The sequence below is a fragment of the Spea bombifrons genome, chromosome 5 (assembly GCF_027358695.1).
Source record: "Spea bombifrons isolate aSpeBom1 chromosome 5, aSpeBom1.2.pri, whole genome shotgun sequence".
Lineage (NCBI taxonomy): Eukaryota > Metazoa > Chordata > Amphibia > Anura > Pelobatidae > Spea > Spea bombifrons.
In genome coordinates this window covers 65,465,682-65,487,243 of record NC_071091.1, presented here as the reverse complement: position 1 = coordinate 65,487,243, position 21,562 = coordinate 65,465,682, and the positions used below count along the sequence as shown (strand labels likewise).

Here is a 21,562-nt window from a genome sequence, read left to right as displayed (position 1 = left end):
CTTCAATGGTATCGCTGGAATGCCTCGATCAGGAGGCATTCAGCGACACCAAACACTTACCTCAGGACGGGCTGTGACCGTTAAAAAAATAATAAAGTTGAAAAAGTTTGCTAGATGGTCTCCAGACTTTCTAGAGAATTCTCCACCTGCAGGTTGAATACAGGTACTGCAATGGAGCCCAGCTTTCTAATCACTATGTGATTACTAAAATATTTAATAAAAAAAAATTAAAAAAAAAAAAAAAGGAAATAGAGAAAAAGCTTAAAAAAAACATGGTAACATTTAAAAATTACTATGCATCAGAGGAACTATCCAGTTCCAGCAAAATGTAAAAAAAAGTCCAAAAATAATAAAATAAATAAAATTATTAATTAAAAATAAAAAATAAAGTTTATTATTATGAGCAAGTGCTAAAATTAGCGCTGTATCTTCCCAAAAATCCTGACATGGAAAAATTTAAATAAACGCATTTCAAATACCCAAGGGGTGTCTAATTTAAAAAAGTGGCCGGGCTCAAAGATAGGGCATAGGCACAGACTTACCAAAATAGGGGGAAAAAGCACACTTCCCAAATGTGGCCTTTTAACCCCAAACAGCAGTCAAACCCATGCATGGGTGGTATCACTGTATTGAGAGATGTTATTGAACACATATTAGGGTGTTGTTTGATAGTGACGTATACCTGGAGCTATAAATTTATACCCAAAGTACAATTTGTGTAAAAAAAAAAATACCAAAAAAATACTACCACAAAGTGTGGCAAACGCTGGTGGTAGAATCTCATGCATGGAAAGGGTTAAAATACTAGCATTTTAAATACCTTGGGGTGTCTAGTTTTCAAAAATATATGGTTTGACGGGGTAAATTGAATTAGCCGGCTTCAAAGAGGGTCCTATTAGGACATGGGGGCAGAATGACCAGATGTAAAAGTTCCAAATTAAAAAATGTGCACTTCCTAAATGTGGCGTTTTACCTCCCAAACAACCCGACAAACCCACGCATGGGGCGTTCGACTGTACTCGGGAGATGTTGCTGAACACATATTGGGGTGTTGTTTGAAAGTGATGTATATCAGGAGCTGTAAATCCATACCTGAAGAGCAATTTTAGCGATAAAAAACACAAAATAAATTACTACCACAAAGTTTGACAACGACTGGTGGTAGAATTAGTGCATGGAAAGAGTTAAAATTCAGCATTTGAACTACCTTGGGGTGTCTAGTTTCAAAAAAATATATGATTTGATGGGGTAAATTGCATTGGCGGGCTTCAAAGATACCCGAAATGGCACATGGGAGGAAGAATTACCAGATTTGGAAAAAATGGTTTTGAAATAGCAATACGCTACTTGTACTTAATGCTCCATAACGTGCAGAAAAAAGCAAAAAAACATAAAAACATTGGGTATTTCTAAACTCAGGACAAATAGTAGAATATATTTAGTAGGTTTTTTCATTAGCTTTTTTGGATGAGTAAAATATTTTTGGGGTAAAAGTCAGAAAATGTGGGGTTTTTTTACATTTTTCATCATATTTTATTATTTTTTTATGGCAAATTAGATAATATGATTAAAACAATGGTATCTGAAGAAAGCCCTTCTTGTCCTGAAAAAAACAACATATAATTTGTGTGGGTTCACCAAATGAGTGAGGAGAAAATTACATCTAAACACGAACACCGCAAAAGTGTTAAAACAGCCTTGGTCCCAAAGGTACAAAAGGTAAAACACAGCCTGGTCCTTAAGGGGTTAAATTGTGTTGAATTCTGGACTTTGACTAGGCCATTGAACACCTTGATTCTTTACTTTTTCATCAATTCTGTTGTAAATTTGTTGGTGTGCTTGGGATCATTGTCCTTTTGCATAACCCAATTTCGACCAAGCTTTAGCTGTAGTACAGATGGCTTCACATTTGACTCTAGAATACTTTTGGTATACAGAGGAGTTCATGGTCGACTCAATGACTGCAAGGGTCCCAGGACCTGTGGCTGCAAAACAAGACCAAATAACTCCTCCACCACCATGCTTGATAGTTAATATGAGATGTTTGTGCTGATATGCTGTGTTTGATTTTTGCCAAACATGGCGGTGTGCATTATGGGAAAACATCTCCACTTTGGTCTCATCTGTCCAATGAACGTTGTTCCAGAAGTCTTCTGGTTTGTTCAGATGCAACTTTGCAAACCTAAGCAGTGCTGCCATGTTCTTTTAAGAGAGGCTTTCTCTTGACACCCCTTCCAAACAAACCATACTTGGTTAGTCTTTTTCTAATTGTGCTGTCATGAGCTTTAACATTTAACACATTAACCGAGGCCTGTAGATTCTGAGATTTAACTGTTGGGTTTTTTTGCAATTTCTCTGAGCATTGCACAGCCTAACCTTGGGGTGAGTTTGCTGGGACATCCACTCTCGCGATGATTGTCAGCTGTTTTTGAATGTTTCCACTTTTAAATAATATTTCTCATTGTAATATGATGGATTTTAAATTGTTTGGAAATGTCCTATTACCCTTCCCAGATTGATGGGCAACATTTGCTTATCTAAGATCATTGCTGATGTCTTTCCACCTTTGCATTGCAATGGCATTTGATTAGCAGTACTTCGCATCTTAATTCATATGGTAGCAGTAAAGGTGTACTTGGTTTTCTACATATGGCTTTTCCATTTTGGCTTTTTTCTTGTTGAATAAATCATGACACACTGTAATAGGTCATAAGTTGTATTTACCTGAGGTTGTATTTACCTCATTTTTAGCCCTACTATGGAACGGATGATTGTCATTACGTCCTGATATGTAAACCATAGAATTCAAAGAGAGTGTACTTTCTTGTTCACACGACTGTATGTATGAGTTTATGATAGCATGGATGTGTAAGTGGGCGGCAAATATGGCACAGGCAGTCTGTTTGGGGCAAAGATGACACAGGTAGGAAAAAGTCCTATGAGGCCAATCTGGGTGCTGGGGCAAGTCTTGTGTGTGCAATCTGGGTGCTGAGGCAAGTCATATGTGTGCAATGTGGGTTCCGGGACAAGTCCTATGCGTGCAATGGGGGTTCCAGGGCATGTCCCTGCATTATTTATTTGATCTATTATTATGGAGCCGCTTGACTGAAATTGCCCCCAAAGATCGAATTTTGCCAGACCCCACCCCCTAGAGATTGCACACCAGCAGGGCAGGAAAAAAATTTATTGTCATGCTTGCTTTGTTGGCATAACATGTAGTATTTCACAGCAGTCAGTTAACTAGTGTTATCTGTTACATGGCAGCATTTTGTTATAGCCTCATGACCCCACCCGTTATGGTAGCTGGCATGAGCCTCCATTTTGAGTTTTACTTCAACACATTGTGCTAAAGCTGTACAGATACATGCTCCTCTGAACTGGCAAAACATTAAAGATCCATCTTTACCTGTGCTAATAAACAGCCCAACTACTAACTTGTGCTGCAGCCAGCTAACGGTAAGTAAGCTATTTTGTCTAAAGTTTTTAATTTATAATCACAGTAGACAAACAAACAAGTAAATCAGTATTTTATTAATCTGTAAATGTCTTGCAAATTATGAGTGCATACCAAAAAACAGGTTCCCCAAAGGTGCTGCTGCTCTCAATTTGCCCCCCTGTGGCTGTGAAGGATATTTTTCAAATATAAAATCTATTTAATGATATACTCTAGGCTTCCCAGGTGTGGTAATGAGAGAGGACCTAATATATATATATATATATATATATATATATATATATATATATATATATATATATATATATATATATAATTTGTTTTGGTTTTTTTGTTTTGGTTTTTTTAAGTCCAATGGTCCAGATGACTGCAAGTTAAACTGAGAATAAAGTAAACAAACTTGTAAGCGTTTATTTCAATTAGAAAAAAAGAAATGGTCATGTTTGTGAGTGTGCATGATCACATACACTTATGCACACTTGTTAGTATTGTCTTCTTGTTGAAAAAAGAGTTTGGATGGAGGGCACCCCTGTTACCTAGCTAGGGAGGTAGGTAGGGAATTTGTATTTATTTATTTTCAAATGGATGGGAGATGGAGAAAGTGGGAGAGTTACTCTATAGGCTCTGTGGATAGGGTAGAAGGCATAGATTAATTCTATGCCCCATGAGGGAATGTTTTTCTTTTTAATCCACCATCTCACTGGACAAGTGATAGGTAGCATGGCAGAAGGCAATATAATGAGTTGCTGTGACAGGACCAGGTTAACTGGAGTTGCCCCGGACCTCCTGCCCCCGTGCAGAGGCTGACATTTTTGTGGAACTCTGGGTCAGGTTGTCTGGGGGCAATTTACACAAAGTGTTTTGTTGTGTGAGGGTGTTTTGGAGATCTTTGTTGGGGATTCGTGTACAGTTTAGCATCTGTGTCCTGTTTCTGATCCCATGACCCAGTAATATTTTATAGGGTGTTTTTAAGCTATAGCCGGACTGAATGTGGCTGAAGCTTCAGCCCTTCAAATGGACAATCATGTAACCTGGCTTGAGTTTTTAATCGGCCAGCACAGCCCTGTTTGCCCAGACGGCAGCCTCACCACAGGGGGGATAACACAGGCAGCGAAAACCATTGTATCACCTAATCCTCTCACCTTTTCCATTGCCTGTGTACTCCCCAAGCTGATGGGATTTGGGGTTGGGTTCTGTGTGCATTAAGAACCTCTGTTAAAGGAATGTTGATAGAATTACGGCTCTATGTGTTTTTAATAAAAGTGTTTTTTTGTTTTACTAAACTTATTGCTGTCTGACTGATCCGTGCATAGCAGGAGTTATCAGTATGGTGATTCCTCAGCCCTCAAACAGGGGTACCCAGCCTTGAGTACGGTGACCCTGTAACAGTTATGTGCCTCTTACATGATATCTATTAAATTCCCATCCCACTGAGCACAGGATAGGGAGTGAGATGTATTCCTCACACCAAAGTTGATTAATTATTGGCTTCCATTTTGTTTTTTTTTTAACTAACACTGTTTATTGATGGTACAGATGATAACAAGTTCCATTTTTATTTGTTTATTTTTTTATTTGGACCACGGAGCTCACAAAGAATGTTAATGTGTATTATTTTTTAGTAGGGCCTGCCAAGGTTGGTAAACTGTCCCTTTAAACTAATTTAATTTTGCATTAGGGTTTAATAGAGCAGTAATCTCTCAGACTTGTTGTGAAGGTAGCCTATACACATCTGCCTTGTTGGGAAGGTAGCCTATACACATCTGCTCCGCAGTTACTAGTGTTACCATATTAGAATGTGTAATCTAGTGTTGTGGGAAACTAATATCAATATTCAGTAAGCTGTTGTTTTTGTCTTGGGGGAATCTGTATCAAATGCTTTACAACACAAAAGTCAATTTCCATTATTTCATCCCTGTTTTTTCATCAGTTTCTTTGCTGACAATGCTCCTGCCTAACAATGAATATGACTCAGAATGTCAGATATGCATGTTTGATGAGATGCCAAATGAGAAGTGTGTTTTTATATGAACCCTTTAGTTTACCATTAACCTTTTGTTGTGCAACATTCCAGGAATTGAAAGCGACATTGGATTTCAATCTTCTAAAGTTCCACCATTCTACATAAGCATCAACAAGGATAACTAGGATGTCAGGTAAGTGACTTTTTATAGCCAAATGCTCTGTAATGATTTTAATTGTAAGTTTTCAGGCTAAACACTCTTTACTTATGAATCAACTTCAAACTCCAAATCTGATTTGATCAAATCCAATATATTGTGTACAGGGGAGTAACTAGAAACCACATGGCCCTGGTGCAAAAATTGCCCCGGGGCCCCCAACTTCAACAGCTGGTCTGTGCCATCATTGCCCCCAAACAACTTGTCTGTGCATCTTTGCCCCTTGCCCCCTTCCAACATACAACATATGAAAACAAGCTTTCGCTGATTACTCCTGCTCACCCACATACACACATGTACACGCACTCACGAGTACACATGTATGCTCACATACATATATACAAACACATAAACATACATCCCTCCTGTCCCTGCTAACCTCTCACTGGTCCTGCAGCTTTCTCTCCAGCAGCAAGCAGCCTTGGTTTCACCGCGGGGTAACGTGAAGTAATGTGTCCCCAATACGTTCCTGCCTCCCTGTGTCGTTGAAAATAGTTTAGAAAGGGCACGTCTGACCTGGACTGAAGGGCCCTTTCTAAACAATTTTGAACAGATATGAGAAGATGGGAACAAGGGGGTTGCACCAGGCCCCCTAGAGGCACGGGCCCCCTAGATGCAGCTGCGACCCCTGTAGTTACACCAGTGATTGTGTAAGATGGTGTCATCAATATTTCATAAATAACAACATTTAGTATTTAGAGTGTATTTAAGAATTCCATAATTATATATATGACATGTAAATTAGAGTGAAAGAAAGTCTTAAATAATGCCACAACTAAGTTTTACTATAAAGACTTTTCTTTACTTTGTTATTATTCTGGGGGTCGTAGTTAATTCTTTGTGTGTCTAAAGAATCAGGGCTGTATCATGGAGCAGAGTGGGGCAATTGCCCCAGACGGTACTTTTGAAGAGGAGGCCACCCCAAGCGCCTTTTTTTTTAAGAGGAGGAGAGAGAGGGGCACTGAGTGTTTTTTGCTTATCAAGTTGTCAGTACCCGCTTGGCGCCCCTCTCTCTCCTCTGCTAGCTCTCTAGCTCGGTCTCGGTGCCGGCTTGTAATGCTGTGCGCCGGAATATGACGTAATTTCCGGCGCTCGGCAGTAAAGCAGCGCGCACCTTGGCAGAGCAGGGAGACTCGCCGCAGGATAGATGCATAGATAATAGGGAAGGAGGTAGGGAAGGAGAGAAAGGGTAGATAATGACCCCTGGCGTCCGCAGGCATGGAGGGCGGCATTGTAAACTTCGCCCCAGGCGGGGTTATGTCTAGGGCCAGCGCTGTAAAGAATACATTTTTAAAAAAACGTCACAGCAGATTTAAGAGATGGTACGATATTGGTGTGAGCCCTTAAAAAAATTAAGGAGAAAAATATAAATATTCTTAATACATCAATAAAATGAATAAATGATAATGCTAGTACTAAGGCGCATGTCGCCATATCGGCTTCTTTAGAGGCAAATACAATTGTTTAACCCAGTTTATGTAAAGTATCAGTGGGAAAGCTATTTTTTTGCATGGCAACTTAGTAAAACATTGGAGTCACTCAGAACACATACAAGTGATGCAAACAATACAATTCAGTTGCAAAACAGTTTGTGGTTGAGGGGTTTCATTAAATGTAAAACTATCCATTTGTTAGTGCAGGTTGTAAAAATACAATGTTAAATAAATGTCACGGTGTAGACAAAATATGCAGTCGGAATACATACACCGATCAGCCATAACATTATGAGCACCTGCCTAATATCATGTAGGTTCCCCTTTTGCCACCAAAACAGCAGTTGCGATATGGGGCACTCCATGGATCGGACCAGTTTGTCAAGCACATCCCACAGATGCTCGATTGGTTTGAGATCTGGGGAACTTTGAGGCCAAGTAAACACCTTGAGCTTGTTGTTGTGTTCCTTAAGCCATCCCTGAACCAGGGTAAGCAGGTCAGGTAGGAGGCTAGTTGCCGAGGATACCAGAATGCTCAGTTTGTACCCCATGGTGCATCATTACCAGGAGGAAGGTACAGACAGACAAAATGGAACACAAAGTAGGCTAGATCTTAATATGAGATGGTCTGTATTGGAGAAGCTAGCAAGACGGGTAAGTAGATACTGTGACAGAATGACCTGTCATACAGGGCCCCAAGGTAGTCAGAGATGGCTCCAGCCTGGCTGTCAAACAAAGATAGCACAGGCAGGAACTCCATTGTTTATTTAATCCCATCAATCCTGCCTGGGGATTAAAGGTTGGGTTGAATACATGTATCTGTTAATTTATGTTAATGCGATTTTCTGGATATATGAGTCTATGTTTTACATCAATAAACTGTTCATTCCTGCTGTACTCAGTTCAAGGTAGTTGTGTCTTCTTATTGGGTACACATAGCAGGGTTCCAAGGTGCGCATGCTGGCTGGTGCTGGAAGTGATTCCGGGGACAACAGGAGGATACATGTGGGTGATCTCTGGGGGTTACTACAGCTCTCTTGGTGAACCCGTTACAGATAGGACCAAAACAAGGCACAGGCACAACAGCAGATGTACAGCACGATAGCCCCTTAGCCAGGCACAAGATAATACTAGGATGCTGTAGCTGGACTGCGGGACACGCTCTCTGGAACACGACTGAAAGTCCACAGACAGGGCACACAACTGGAACATGGCTGGAAGCCCTCAGCCTGGGCACTAGACACACGGCAGGGAGCCCTCAGGCAGGGCATAAGGCAGAGCACTCTCAGGCATGACAGACGTAGTCAGGCAGGCCGTGTCAGAACCAGAAGGACGATATAAATGGCAAATCTGAATCCAGGAGGGCAATAGAAGAGCCAAATCAGGAACCAGGGAACAAAGTCAGAAACAAGCCAGGTCACAACAGGTTAATCGAAATCGGAACACTGCTAGCAAGATAACAGGGCCACGCAGGAGGCAGATACACCGCAAAGCAAAGGCATTGAATGGTGGAGTAATCAGGTATATAGTTGGGAGGGCTGCACCCAGGTAAGCAGATGCAGCTGGTCAGGATGTTAACATTCATGGTACTGTGATCTCACAGATGACCTCTAGAGGCTGCAATGGACAAGACACCATAAAATAAATACAAATTCCAGGATGACAGGTTGGACATACACATGTTCACTCACAAACACACATTCATTCACACAAATTTTTACACACACATTTGCACAGACTTACAAACTCATGAACATACTCCCTCTCACTCACATATATTCATGCTCCCACACAAACACTTACACATCAATTTTCACACACACACACATGCTCACTCAAACACGTCCATTCACACAAATTTTTACACAAGTTTTCAGACTTATATACTCATGCACATACTCCCTCTCCCTCACATACACATTCATGCTCCTGCACACACACACACCAATGTCACACACGCTTCCACATACACACTCACTCCATTCACACATACATGCTTATACACACTTACACATACACATGTATCCTCACACAATAACTTACAAGTACATATCCATGCTGACCCATTTACCCATACACATCCATGCTCACACACATGCCTGCATGCATACTCCATCACTCACCCCCTTACCTCAACCACAGCTTTCCCTCCCGCTATGAGCAGCCTCACCTTTAACTGTGATCATTTGACATAATAAATGTATGTGTTGGTGATGTCATGTACTTGGACAATAAGTGCCTTACGCACCAGCAATATCATTTATAAAGCATTTTGATTAAAATGTCTACATGATTTTATTTATCTACTAAGAATATATCAAACATGAAGTATTTAAACCTGTTTTACCTGTTTTCTCCTTGATCACTTTGAGCACTTATACCAATGTAGTATAACTTTTGCATCTTACTCTCTATAGAGCGGAATACACTTTTTGATGTTTTCTTAAGCTGCTTGTCCTTAGATTTTCCAATTTTCTTCTGCGCCAAAAGGGAAGAAGAAATACATTGCGTAAACCTCGAGCATCTCATTAATGTACTACTGTTGACTTTTTGCATAGCCTGTTGTTTTTGTTTCAGGTAAAAAGGTCCTAATAGTATATGCACACCAGGAGCCGAAGTCTATGAGCGGATCTCTGAAAAACATTGCAGTTGATGTATTACAAAAGCAGGGGTGCAACATTGTCATTTCTGACCTCTATGCCATGAATTTTAAAGCCACAGCAACCAGAAATGACATTACGGGTAAAATCATACAGTGTGTATAAATACCATATACAGTTTTGTCAGCATATTTGTGCAGCATTCAAATCTCATCTGTAAAAATGGGGGTTTTTCCGAACTGTTCACAAGAGTATCTCTTAGGCTAGGTTTCCACTTGTTTTTTTTTTGCTAAAAACGCCAATAGCGCCACCTGGCGTTTTTTTAGTGAAAAAACGCTGCAGCCAGATGTTAGCTGTTCTTCAATAGGAAATCGCAAAATGCCATTTCCACTTGGCGTTTTTCTGTTTGGCGTTTTTTCAGTCCTCTTTGGCGTTTTTCTGCTTTTTTGGGCTCTGTGGCAGTTTTTCAAAATCGCAGCATGTTGACACTCTGGCGTTTTTTGCAAGGAAATCTTGGTGTTTTTCTCCAATAGAAGTCTATGGGAGAGAAAAAACGCCATGAAAAAGCCATGTGGGTTTATTGCCTTGGCGTTTTTTATGGCGTTTTTTCCACAGTTAGAATGCAGAGGATGGACCCAGTATCTGTGTGTCCTACGAGAAATAGGCTGAAAACAAACAGTTTCACACAAAACAAAGTCCTGGACTGGTTCATATTGAATTTTACACCATTTGGAACAAACATGCCATTACAAACAAACATACCCGACGCATCAACTGGATCCTGCGTGCCAAAAGCAACAGCAAACAATTTGCACCATCATTTGGGGCCAATCTTCCCAGAGGAGCAGACATTCGGAATAAAGCATGCCTTACAAACCACAGAAAAGAGACAAAAGGGTCTACCAAGTAAATGACATCAGGAGGGGGCAGATACTTGCCATTTATCCTAATCCCTTTTAGCTGGGTGAAACTTCTAACTTGTAAAGACTGGAAAAACTGCCTAAGGTCAAAAAAAGCAATTTCCACAGAAAGGCTAAAACGCCAGAAAAAACGCCAAAACGCAGGTAAATGCAGTGGCAGTTTTCTTGGCGTTTTTCCTGGCGTTTTTCATCAAGAAAAAAACGCAGATCAAAAACCCAAGTGGAAACCTAGCCTTAAACTGATTTTTATACTGTCTCTTTGAAATGTGAATTTTTTTTTTAATAATTTACAAAACCTTTAACAGTGGCCTTTAATAAAAAATGGTGAGGTCCACCATATTATTTTATTTACAGAGGCACTCCAGCCACCATAGGCACTTTAATACGTATGATAGCTGAGTGTCAACCTTCTCCTTAAGGCATGTTATTTTTACAGGTTGACGAATACATATTAAAGTCTATTTGGGTTTCTATTAACTTAAAATTAATTTTCTTATTTGATCAACCACATCAGCCTTTATATTAAAATAATAGGGTGCGCCTACTATTTTAAATGAGAGTACAGATACTTTGTTACATATATTTTTATAAAAGAAAATAGGAAAAAAGGAACAAATGAGAAGGGCTAATATAGTATAGTATTTTATATAAGCTTCAACAATATAAAAAACAACACTCCTTTGATGTTGCACTAACAAAAGGAGATCCATATGTACCCAGCTCAAATTTATCATTTGTATGGGGTAGTCCACCTCTTCCAAAATGCAACAATGTGTGTCTTCAGACTTATAGCAATATTTAACTCCTTGCTCTCTAATGAAAATACTCTGGGTTATCTTCAGTGAAATGGGCAGAAGAAAGAAGTTAAAACAGGACAGGTGTTTAGCAATTACAGTATATAAATTAATTTAGTAGACAAAAAAAATCAGCTTACATTTAAAATTGTACACTCCAAATGTCTAAAATAATACAAAATAGATGGTTCACAATTCAAAGTACACAAAGACACACAACTTTTTTTTCAAGGGGGAGAAAAGGAAAATACGCAATAAACAAATTACTTGTTACATCAAAAATCTATGTATGAACTTGTAGTTTATTAACACGTGTTTACAGAACAACCAGATCACTACATATAGGAATAGAAGAACATAGACATATAAAAGACACACAGAGTACTGTTACATTTTGATCAATGTCATGAAAACAATCCACATTTGTTGTATATTGGGACACAACATGTAATGAAAAATTGCCAAGGGGAAAATGTCTTGAAAAGATAAAGCGAAAGAGAGATTAAATTGATCTTTTCTTTAAATTCTCGACATCCATATAATGTAGAGTAAACTTGTTAGGTGGTGTTTAAATACCAGGAAATTTAATAAAAAAATTTTTGCTGCATTCGCTTAAGTGGTTAAAAATTAGTGCCTACACCCACTTGTATCTCATACCAGCCTATATGTGTACTGGTCAAAACCTTGTTACTTTCTTGTGACCACGTGGAGCCAGTGGACAGGGCATCACTGTAGTGTAAGGTTATGGGCCAAGGTTTGTTGAAAATTACATTGTTGAAAATTACATATATAACCTCCTCCCTGTGAATTTGTGCCCAAGAGGTGGGGTATGCATAAGGGTTATCTTTCGAATTGGTAAGGTAGTGGAGGAATCTAAGCAGGGCTTTTTACCATTGTGCAGAACAATGGACTACAGGTTTTATTTCTTTACTCGGTTGCTTTGCTTTTCTGTACACTGTTTAAACATCCAAGTTTTTCTTTAAATGTTCTTGTTTAACAGACTGAATCAAATGTTAAAATATATATTAAAATATATATTTTCCCGGTAATATAACTTCGTCATTGTGCAGGAGAACTTTGCAATCCACAGCATTTCAACTATGGAGTGGAGGCAATGGAAGCATATAAGAAAGGCTGTTTATGTGAAGACATACTTGGGGAACAGAAAAAAGTTCAAGACGCTGATTTAGTTATATTTCAGGTAATTACCTTTTTGCCGTGTGAACATTGAAAATGATCAAATAACATAGCACCTGAGGTTGAAAATAGATGTATCCTTGCGCGTCTCTGTTGTTAGTAAAGGGATAGTCAGGATTTCAAACAGACCAAGCAATAGACAATGCAAATTAAAATACTTAGTAAGTGATATATGGTAATATAAATTAAACATGTAAAGAAAACAATTAAAAGCCTTACCTTTACAGTAGAGAAGCTTTTTTTTGCCCAACTTTCCATGGCTAGTCATGGCTTCTCCCAATTGATAAGGTAGGGAAATTGAGATAGTAGCTTCAAAGCCTTGTGGCTAAGATCAAGTGAAACCCCCTGATAGAGGGAAAGCTTGTCCTGCTGGCCTTCAGGTTAGAATAGTTTTATAGCCACTATTGCTCTAATAGATCCCAGTAATTCTTTTGATAAAGAAAGGGTTGAGGCGGGGGTACCCCCTCTTCTGTTTGCTCTGCCATCAGGATATTCATCCAGATATTACAGAGATGAGAGCGGATGGCCAGATGTACAAATTAGCCCTTTTTTGGCTGACAACATATTATTCACCCTAACAAACCCTGTTATCTCCCTCCCAAGCCTAGTTATTGAAGGATGTCTCTCAAATATCAGACTATAAAATAAATGCCAAGTGTGAGCCTTTAAATATTAGTTTGCCAGAGGCAAAGCTCAAAATAATGTAGCACATAATGTACTACAATTACACATTATGTGACCCGTATTTGGGGATCAACATGATAATGGATCCCTAAACACATTATCAAGCAAACTAATGCTTGAATGCATTTCATTTATACGCACTACCTACATTGGTATGTAGGGAAGACATAGAAGACATACAAGCACATATGTTAAATACCCAGGCCTTTTCCTACTCTAGAACTGCTTTCACCTAGTTGGACATTAAAAATAGTTGTCAGATTCAGTTGGTCCACTGGACAAGCCAATCAGATTCCTGGGGACACTGTCCTAATTACTGTAAGGACATTGTGCTTAGAAAACTAGAGTTGTCAGCACCATCTTCGCAACTAAGCACAATAATCTATAACTCGCATTTTCAGGCGGGTCTATCCATTACTGGCCTCGGCTGGATAGTCGCACTGGTTGAAAATAGCCAAATTAGACAGAGCCTGCATGAGTTGAAACAAATGCCAAATTTAGAATTCTTCTGTAATTTACAGACACACCTTCTGAGTAGAAAGCATGAGCTGACATTGTTTGCTAAATGTTTCCTCGCATGAAAAAATGTGAAACATTCAGTATCTAGTCTACCCGCGCAGAATAGCAGTGCAAGAATGTTGTTGAATGCTTTTTGCCAGACCTCTCAGATAGCCTTGCTCCTCCTGGGCGCCCGGGTCCCCTCGTTGTCCACACCAAATCAGCAATGTATAAAACTTGAAATCTTCTCAACATGGAGGTTGGAGGTGTTATCTGATCCCTGGATGAATACTTTCATAAAAAATTTGATACGCCTGTGAACAGCTTTCCTTTGGGGAGCCCCTGTGTCCTATTCTTTTTCTTTCTCTTTCTTGGTTTTAGTTTTTTCTCTACTTTCTTTCTGGCTGTTCTAATTTTCAGGACAACAGATGCGGACTATGCAAAATGTATCTCCCCTAATTTATATGTGGGGTTGTCCTGTGATATCAGTTTCATAGCTGGGGGGGGCAAGTTAAAGCTCGAAGGAGAGGGACAACTTGGCTATGTTATGCTACCCATTGAGGGATACAATGTTGCACAATGTATTAGTCCTATACATGTTGCCACCGTACCTATTGTAGTCTGTTACTATTCACTACTGGGAAAAATGTACCTGCAAAACTTAAATTAACAGAACCCCTATTAACCAAGGGAGGGGGCAATTATCCCCCCAACCTCATGATTGGTGGGGTGCTGGGGGAATTAAATAACCCTGAATACACAAGACTAGTACAGAATATTACATGTCTTTGTGTGCTTAATATTTTTGCAATACTTTTAACACTCTTTCCAGCCTTGTTCTCAAGATATTCCTGTTTGTTTGGTTGGGTTCCTTTTAGTTCCCTTTGTACTGGTTCAGCTTTCCTGCCATCATGAAAGGTTGGATTGATCGAGTATTCGTACAAGGGTTTGCATTTGATTTCCCAGATTTCTACGATAAAGGATTCCTTAAGGTACAGTATCTATTAATTAACAAGTCACTGCTTTACTGTTACAAATGTGTGCCATATTATAAAATGGACAGTTTGTTGTCCCACGCAGCCTCATCACCAAGGAATGCATATTAAAGGGGTTTGTAAGTACTTTAACATGCAATCTTTACCTGTAGAAGAACAAGTCTACTTTTAGGAGAAGCTGTAGCTCTCTGTGGTCCGGTTTTTACACCATTTTGGCTGCTTAAGCTCTCTGTGGTCCTGTTTTTACACAATTTTGGCTGCTTTAAGCAACCAGTCAGTGGCAGGAAAGCACTCTGAATGAAAACAGCAGGAGTATTTTCTATGCATATGCGTGAAGGCCTTATCAGACCCACTAGAACTCCTTGTGCAAGCCAAAGCTGGAGCTTGTCATCAGTGAGTATGGTGCATGTGCATATGGTAGCATGCAGTAGATGTGTTCAGAGGAACAAGTCTATTGAAAGCCTAGTAGATGAAGGAAGCGAAGAGGCAAACGTAGAGGGGGATTCTGCAGAATAGAGCCATACATTTGCAAGAGGGAGGAAAAGATCATTTAAAGGTCTTCTATCACATTAAAGGTATTACGATGGCAGAAGCGTCCCTTTAAACTGACAGTATTTAGAATAATCATGTTCCAAGTAATTTCATGGTTGCTTAAATACCTTACATGTTCATATGCAGTATATTCAGTACCAATGGGTTTGCAAAGCATAACATTTATTAGCAAAAGTTGGTGTTTGCAATAGATTTGTAATATCACTTTATAGTGAAGTTGGTGATATTTTTTTTAATGCTTACTTTGCTACCACTTTTTAGGATAAACTAGCCTTGCTGTCATTCACTACTGGTGGAACTGAGGACATGTATTCCAAGGATGGTGTGAGTGGTGATATCCGATTTCTCCTTTGGCCTATGCAGGTAAGTTATCCTTGCTTTTGGTGAAAGAAAACTTCTTGCATAATTAATGGACACTTAGAGATTATAATAGCCTTGGTGAATATATAATCTAAATTTTAAGACAGGAGGCGAATAATTTGCATAACATATTTACTCTACCACCAATAGCAGCAAATAGAGAAACATGAAAATCAAAATATATAACCAATCAACATAATAATTCAGACTATAAAGCCTGAAGACAGCCACTCCTCCTCCTTTGATGCAGAGTCAACGGGAAGAACAAATGCGAACAGGAGGTTATAACAGGAACCAAACGAAACTGCTGTTTCCGACGGGTGGAACCAATGACGTCCACCTCTGAGCCACAGAAAGGAACAGTAACTGTGATCCTATAGCAAGGTCAATAACATAGACCAGGGGTGTCCAAGTTTTTTCTGAAGTGGGCCACTTCATCAGAATTGTATACGTGCGCGGGCCGCACTCATTTTTCACTGTGACAAAAAATATGGCCTTTAATAAAATATGCAGATTAAAATAAAGTAAAATGACACAAAACCTTTACTCTTCCTCTCACTGATTTCTTGGCCTAGAAAGTTTTGCGACTACAAATTCAGGATTCCCTAGATTTATTCTAGGGATGAACTAAAATGAAAATTCTGGACCAAAACATTCAGGGTTCACTTAGCCAAAACCGAAAATGACCCCCACCTTTAAAAATAATAATAAAAACTCACATTTTTAATAAAAGTATGTAACACACAACTGGACAAAATTAGCAATATGACTTGGCAACCAGTAAATGCTGGTACCTAGGCATGATGGGACTGTGCTCGCTGTGATTGCAATCACACTCCTATCATGCCAAGTCAGCCAGTACGAGCAGAGCGAAAATAAAAAGGTATGGAGACACAGCACCAGAGGCTGCTGCCCCCCTGAACAAATGAGCCCTGAAGCTGGGGTCAATCCCAGCCAGACCCAAAAGGCAGCGCACCCATCTAGCGATGGTAGAAGAAGATACCAGATGAAAGGATGAAACATACGAAAAAAAGCACCTGATGGGAACCCCTCGGACGGTCAGCGAACAGAAGGTACTGCTGAGAGAAGTGAGCCACACACAAAAGTGGCTGCTCTGGAAAGTATGGGTAGGAGACAGTCAAAGATGATTTGGTGCGACAAGAAAGCGAGAAAACCACTCTCTGCGGAGAGAAATAAAATGACATCAGCATTGAAAGCCTGGACATAGGAAACGCGGCAAAAGCAAACTGAAGCCAGAAGCAAAGCAAGTTTGGCCAAAGGTGTTTAAGAGAGAGTAGTATTGTTAGGCCAGGATTTCAGAAAATACAGTGCCTTCTGGATGTCCCAGAGAGACGAATAACTAGGACCCAGGGGACGAGATAACCGGGCCCTGCGCAAAAGACGGCAGACCAGAGGATGCCTACCCAGGGGAGCACCCGAGACCAGGTACCGGTACTAACATTTGATGTTGGCACCAGAGATCTGTGAGAGATCAGCAATAAATGTGCAAGGCACAGTATATAAAACCACAAGGTGGCGGTAGAGGCTAGTAGTATAGCAATGGTAAGGTCCCAGATGTAGTAAAAGTATCACCCAAATGGGGACAGGAACCAATCTTAAGAGAGGCCCACATCTTGTAGGCCTCCCTGAATCACCCTATATAGCAATATGTCCTATTTAGTATTAAAGAGAATGGGCCAGCAAGCACTGCATATGTCAGAAAAATGTAATATATTTTTTAAATAAATAATCTAAAAAACTGAAAAAAGAGGCAAGATTCCTTGTACTGTAAGAAACAAGGGCAAAAACAACAACTGCAAAAAAGCAAAAACTGAACAGCAATAGAAAACGAAAGTGAAAGGAAATGTGCAATTGCTTAAGAGAGGAGCCGGCACCATGAGGGAGGGGGCAAAGAGCAAGGGAAGCAGCTCATTGCTACAGACAGGTAAGGGAAAACCTGTTATAAAGAGAAAAAATAAAGCGGGAGACGCACAAGAAGAGGGTTTAGGGCCTATAGAGAGGGGCCCTAAAAGCAGAGTCTCTGCAGGGAGCAGAGATAGGGAAGCATAGGGAACAAATTGAGGTGATGCAATTGCAATAATTATTATGTTGATTGGTTATATATATTGATTTTCATGTTTGTCTCTTTTGCTACTATTGGTGGTAAAGATGTTATGCAAATTGTATGGATGTATATATGTGTGTGTGTGTGTGTGTGTGTGTGTGTGTGTGTGTGTGTGTGTGTGTGTGTGTGTATATATATATATATATATATATATATATATATATATACACGCATGATTTCAATGGGAGTGTTTTTCTGCCACTGATTATTATTTTTTAAGGATGTCAAATACTTTCTGCTCAACACGTTTAAGTTTTCATTTCTGAAGACCCCCAGTTTTTAACATGGCCAGGAAATCCTCCTTTATTGAAGTATCAGTAGTGGGTTCAGTGTTTGCTTTCTCTCTGGGTAAGCAGCGAGCATGCCAAGGCACAATAGCCCCTTCACACAAGCAGTCTCTTCTAACTGCCGTATTTGCTCAATTATAAGACGAGGTTTTTTTCAGAGCAAATACTCTGAAAAATACCCCTCGTCTTATAATCAGGGTCGTCTTATAATCAGACTTCAAATCGGTCTGACTATGAGACTAAGGTCCAGATCCCCCGCAACGCTGCAGGGGACCTGGATCCTCCTGTCTCTCCTCCCCAAACCCCCCCACCCCCATATTACCGGTACTTCTGAGTCCCCAGTGTGTAGCCGGGGCAGCGTGTAGAGCTCTACGCGATTCGCGTATACAACTTCCGCTGCAGCCGGAAGGAAGTGCGGTTAGCAGCGGGGGTTGTCTGCGTCCATTGCGCAGACCTTCCCCGGCTGTCAGAGATCAGTGTTCCCCTCACCGGGGAATTCTAACAGCCGGGGAAGGTCTGCGCGATGGACGCAGACCTTCCCGCAGAGCTCTACACGCTGCCCGGACAACACACCGGGAGTCAGAAGCACCGGTAAGTTGTTTTTTTGGGGGGGGTGTTAAATGGGGGGCATAAGGCATTTCTGTAGGCAGAGTGCTCTATGAAATGCCTTTTAACCCCCTAATGCCACTCTGCCTCCAGAAATGCCTTTTAACTCTCTATATGCCACTCTGCCTCCTGAAATGCCCTATACCTCCCTATATGCCACTCTGCCCCATGATATGCCTTTTAACCCCCTAAAGCATAAGGCATTTCTGGAGGCAGAGTGGCATATAGCGTGTTAAAAGGCATATCATGGGGCACAGTGGCATTTAGAGGGTTAAAAGGCATAGCATGGGGCACAGTGGCATATTGGGGGTATAAGGCATATCTGGGGCAGATGTGCATAACTGGGGGGCAGGTTGGAAAATAAAAGGAATTAAAAACAAAATATTTTTCTCAATCATAGCTTTTATTAAAAACAATACATTTTTTAAATAAATTAACATTTACTGGTAAAACTTTTTTCCTATAGGGTCGTCTTATATTCAGGCTTTTTCTTTTTTTTTCCTAAATTAATATTCAGATTTTGGGGGGTCGTCTTATAATCAAGCAAATACGGTACTTCAAATTGTGTGTTAACTAACGACATTAAAAATGTTCCTCTTCATTTCTCAGCATGGCATAATGCATTTCTGTGGTTTCAAAGTCCTGGCCCCTCAAGTTTCCTATGCTCCAGAATATGGGACTGCTGAAAAGAAAAGGGGCATGCTGGAGTCTTGGGCTCAGAGGCTTGAGAACATCTGGAACGAAAAACCTATTGAGTGTACTCCACCTTGGTACTTTGATTAAGGAATGGAACATGCCAGAAGATGAGGATTATTCTCTGATGATTGCAGTCCTTCTGAAAAATTGTCATGGAATCAGATGACTAAATTGTAACCACCGAGCAACCAGTCTCTTCCATTAAAAATCTGAATGCTTAACAAGTTCAATAACACGCGTATGTTATCACAGTTCTGATATTGCAACTTAAATAAAAATTGGTTCACTTCTAAACATCCCATGTAGCACAAATTTGTATAATTAATAATTAAATTATATGACTTAGTATTTTACCTAAATACTGGATTCCAGGTCAGTTTTAAGCACATGGGAAACTCCAATGTCTTACACAGGAACAGAAAAGAGAAATAGGTCATTATTCTAAGGTTAAAGTGGTGACTTTAATTGGTTGGATTACTTATGTAATATGGTTACCTGGCGAATAAGACACAAGCATATACGCGTTATCTCAATCCTGTCTATAGTTACTATATATGTTATCTCCGGACTCCCAACAAAATCATGAACATTAATGGTGTGACCATTTCTCATCACCTGCGGCTACTTTTCTCCAAATGGTAAGTGCTGTACAGTCGCAAAATATGAGCCAGCAGTCAGAGCCAGACTCTGGTGGTGTCATCACCCAGAGTCCCCTTGTCCTTTCTTCGCTATGCCACATTTCTCTTTCCCTCCCCCATGTAGTTCAGGCATAGATCACATTTTAAAAAATAAAACACAAGGAAACACAGCATTACAGGTATAGAAAATGATATACAAACCTCATGCCACCTCATGTGACCAGCCTCGCGTGCGCGCCGTGGGGTCACCCCACGTAACCTGACTGCTGCATTCTTGCCTCCTGGAGCAGGATATTATCTTAACAAACTCCTTGGGTATGGTCAGTAATGGGGAGAAAAATACAGATATGATGCACAGAAGACTAGGGCCAATTTTAAAGGGCCCACTTCTGTATCAAGAAACCTTGGGAGCAGCCTTAAAACAGGGACATCCTGCCTCCATAATATATATTACCACTGCTGCAGAATGTGCACACTCACTAACTGTACACATGTATAATATACTATATATTATATATGTAAATCCCAGGCTTACCGAAACGCATATTCCTTCCTACAATGAAACCACGTGATTTCAAAACTAGGGGCTTGTCAGACGTCAGTTAGTTAAGCGCAGCCATGACGTCACGGGGAGGTCCGGACACAATCTAAACTCGCTCAACAGGAAGAGACCGATTATTTGTAACTAACTTACAAGAAAGTGGCACTCAGTGGAAAGAACTAATTATTGTTATTATTATTAAAGAGAAGAAATGTGCGTGTATTTGGATAAAAGAACACAGGCACAGCCGGCAATGTAGAGACAGACACTTTAACGAGACCCCCAATTTAAACAGGTAAGGAATCTTGAATCTTGGGGAGCAGTCATGATGGGGTTAAATGAATTGGTTTCGTTAAATGGAGGGATCTATGTGCGAGATCATGGATCATTACTTTTGGAAAGCTGACGCCCATCGTGCTGGCTGAGCACGATGGGAGTGTGTTGGGGCTGGAGTTCCGGAATGTGCTTGACTGCAAGACTTTTAAGCTGTTTGATGATTGGGAAGTGTATAAAAATATCTAAAAGTGTGTATAATATATACTAATGGAGTACGCTTCTAAAATAAAGTTCTGCTGGGAGCTGAGTTTTAATTTCGTGTTATTCTCTGAATAAGGAAGTTCTTGTCACCGGCCACAAGGCCCCATTAGAAGACATGAACATACTTCGGAAAAATAATATGCTTTTATCTGCTGTACATGTATTCGTTTTTTTTAATTTATATAGTGCCATCATACTCCACAGCTCTGTACAGTAGGTAAGCAGGACAGTAGTGCATCAGGTAACAATTGTTAAAACAAAAGTTGAGAATTGCCTTGCTCAAAAGCGCTTGCAATCTAGAAGGCATGCCTTATGGTTAAATAAATATATATATATATATATATATATATATATATATATATATATATATATATATATATATATATATATATATATACAGACACTTTAACGATTATATATATATTATGTTAACATTCGGTGCTGTATAGAATAATGTAGGTTAGT

At 39.9% G+C, this 21,562-nt stretch overlaps 1 protein-coding gene across 1 annotated transcript; it reads left to right on the top strand.

The window, feature by feature from the left end:
- The first annotated feature begins 5,519 nt into the window (after positions 1-5,519).
- Positions 5,520-19,675, top strand: NQO2 (N-ribosyldihydronicotinamide:quinone reductase 2). The gene is made up of 6 exons (XM_053466491.1): positions 5,520-5,610; positions 9,645-9,809; positions 12,452-12,582; positions 14,639-14,752; positions 15,569-15,670; positions 19,295-19,675. The coding sequence occupies exons 1-6, from the start codon at positions 5,604-5,606 to the stop codon at positions 19,466-19,468; spliced, it is 693 nt and encodes a 230-aa protein (XP_053322466.1). The 5' UTR covers positions 5,520-5,603; the 3' UTR covers positions 19,469-19,675.
- Positions 19,676-21,562: the final 1,887 nt, after the last annotated feature.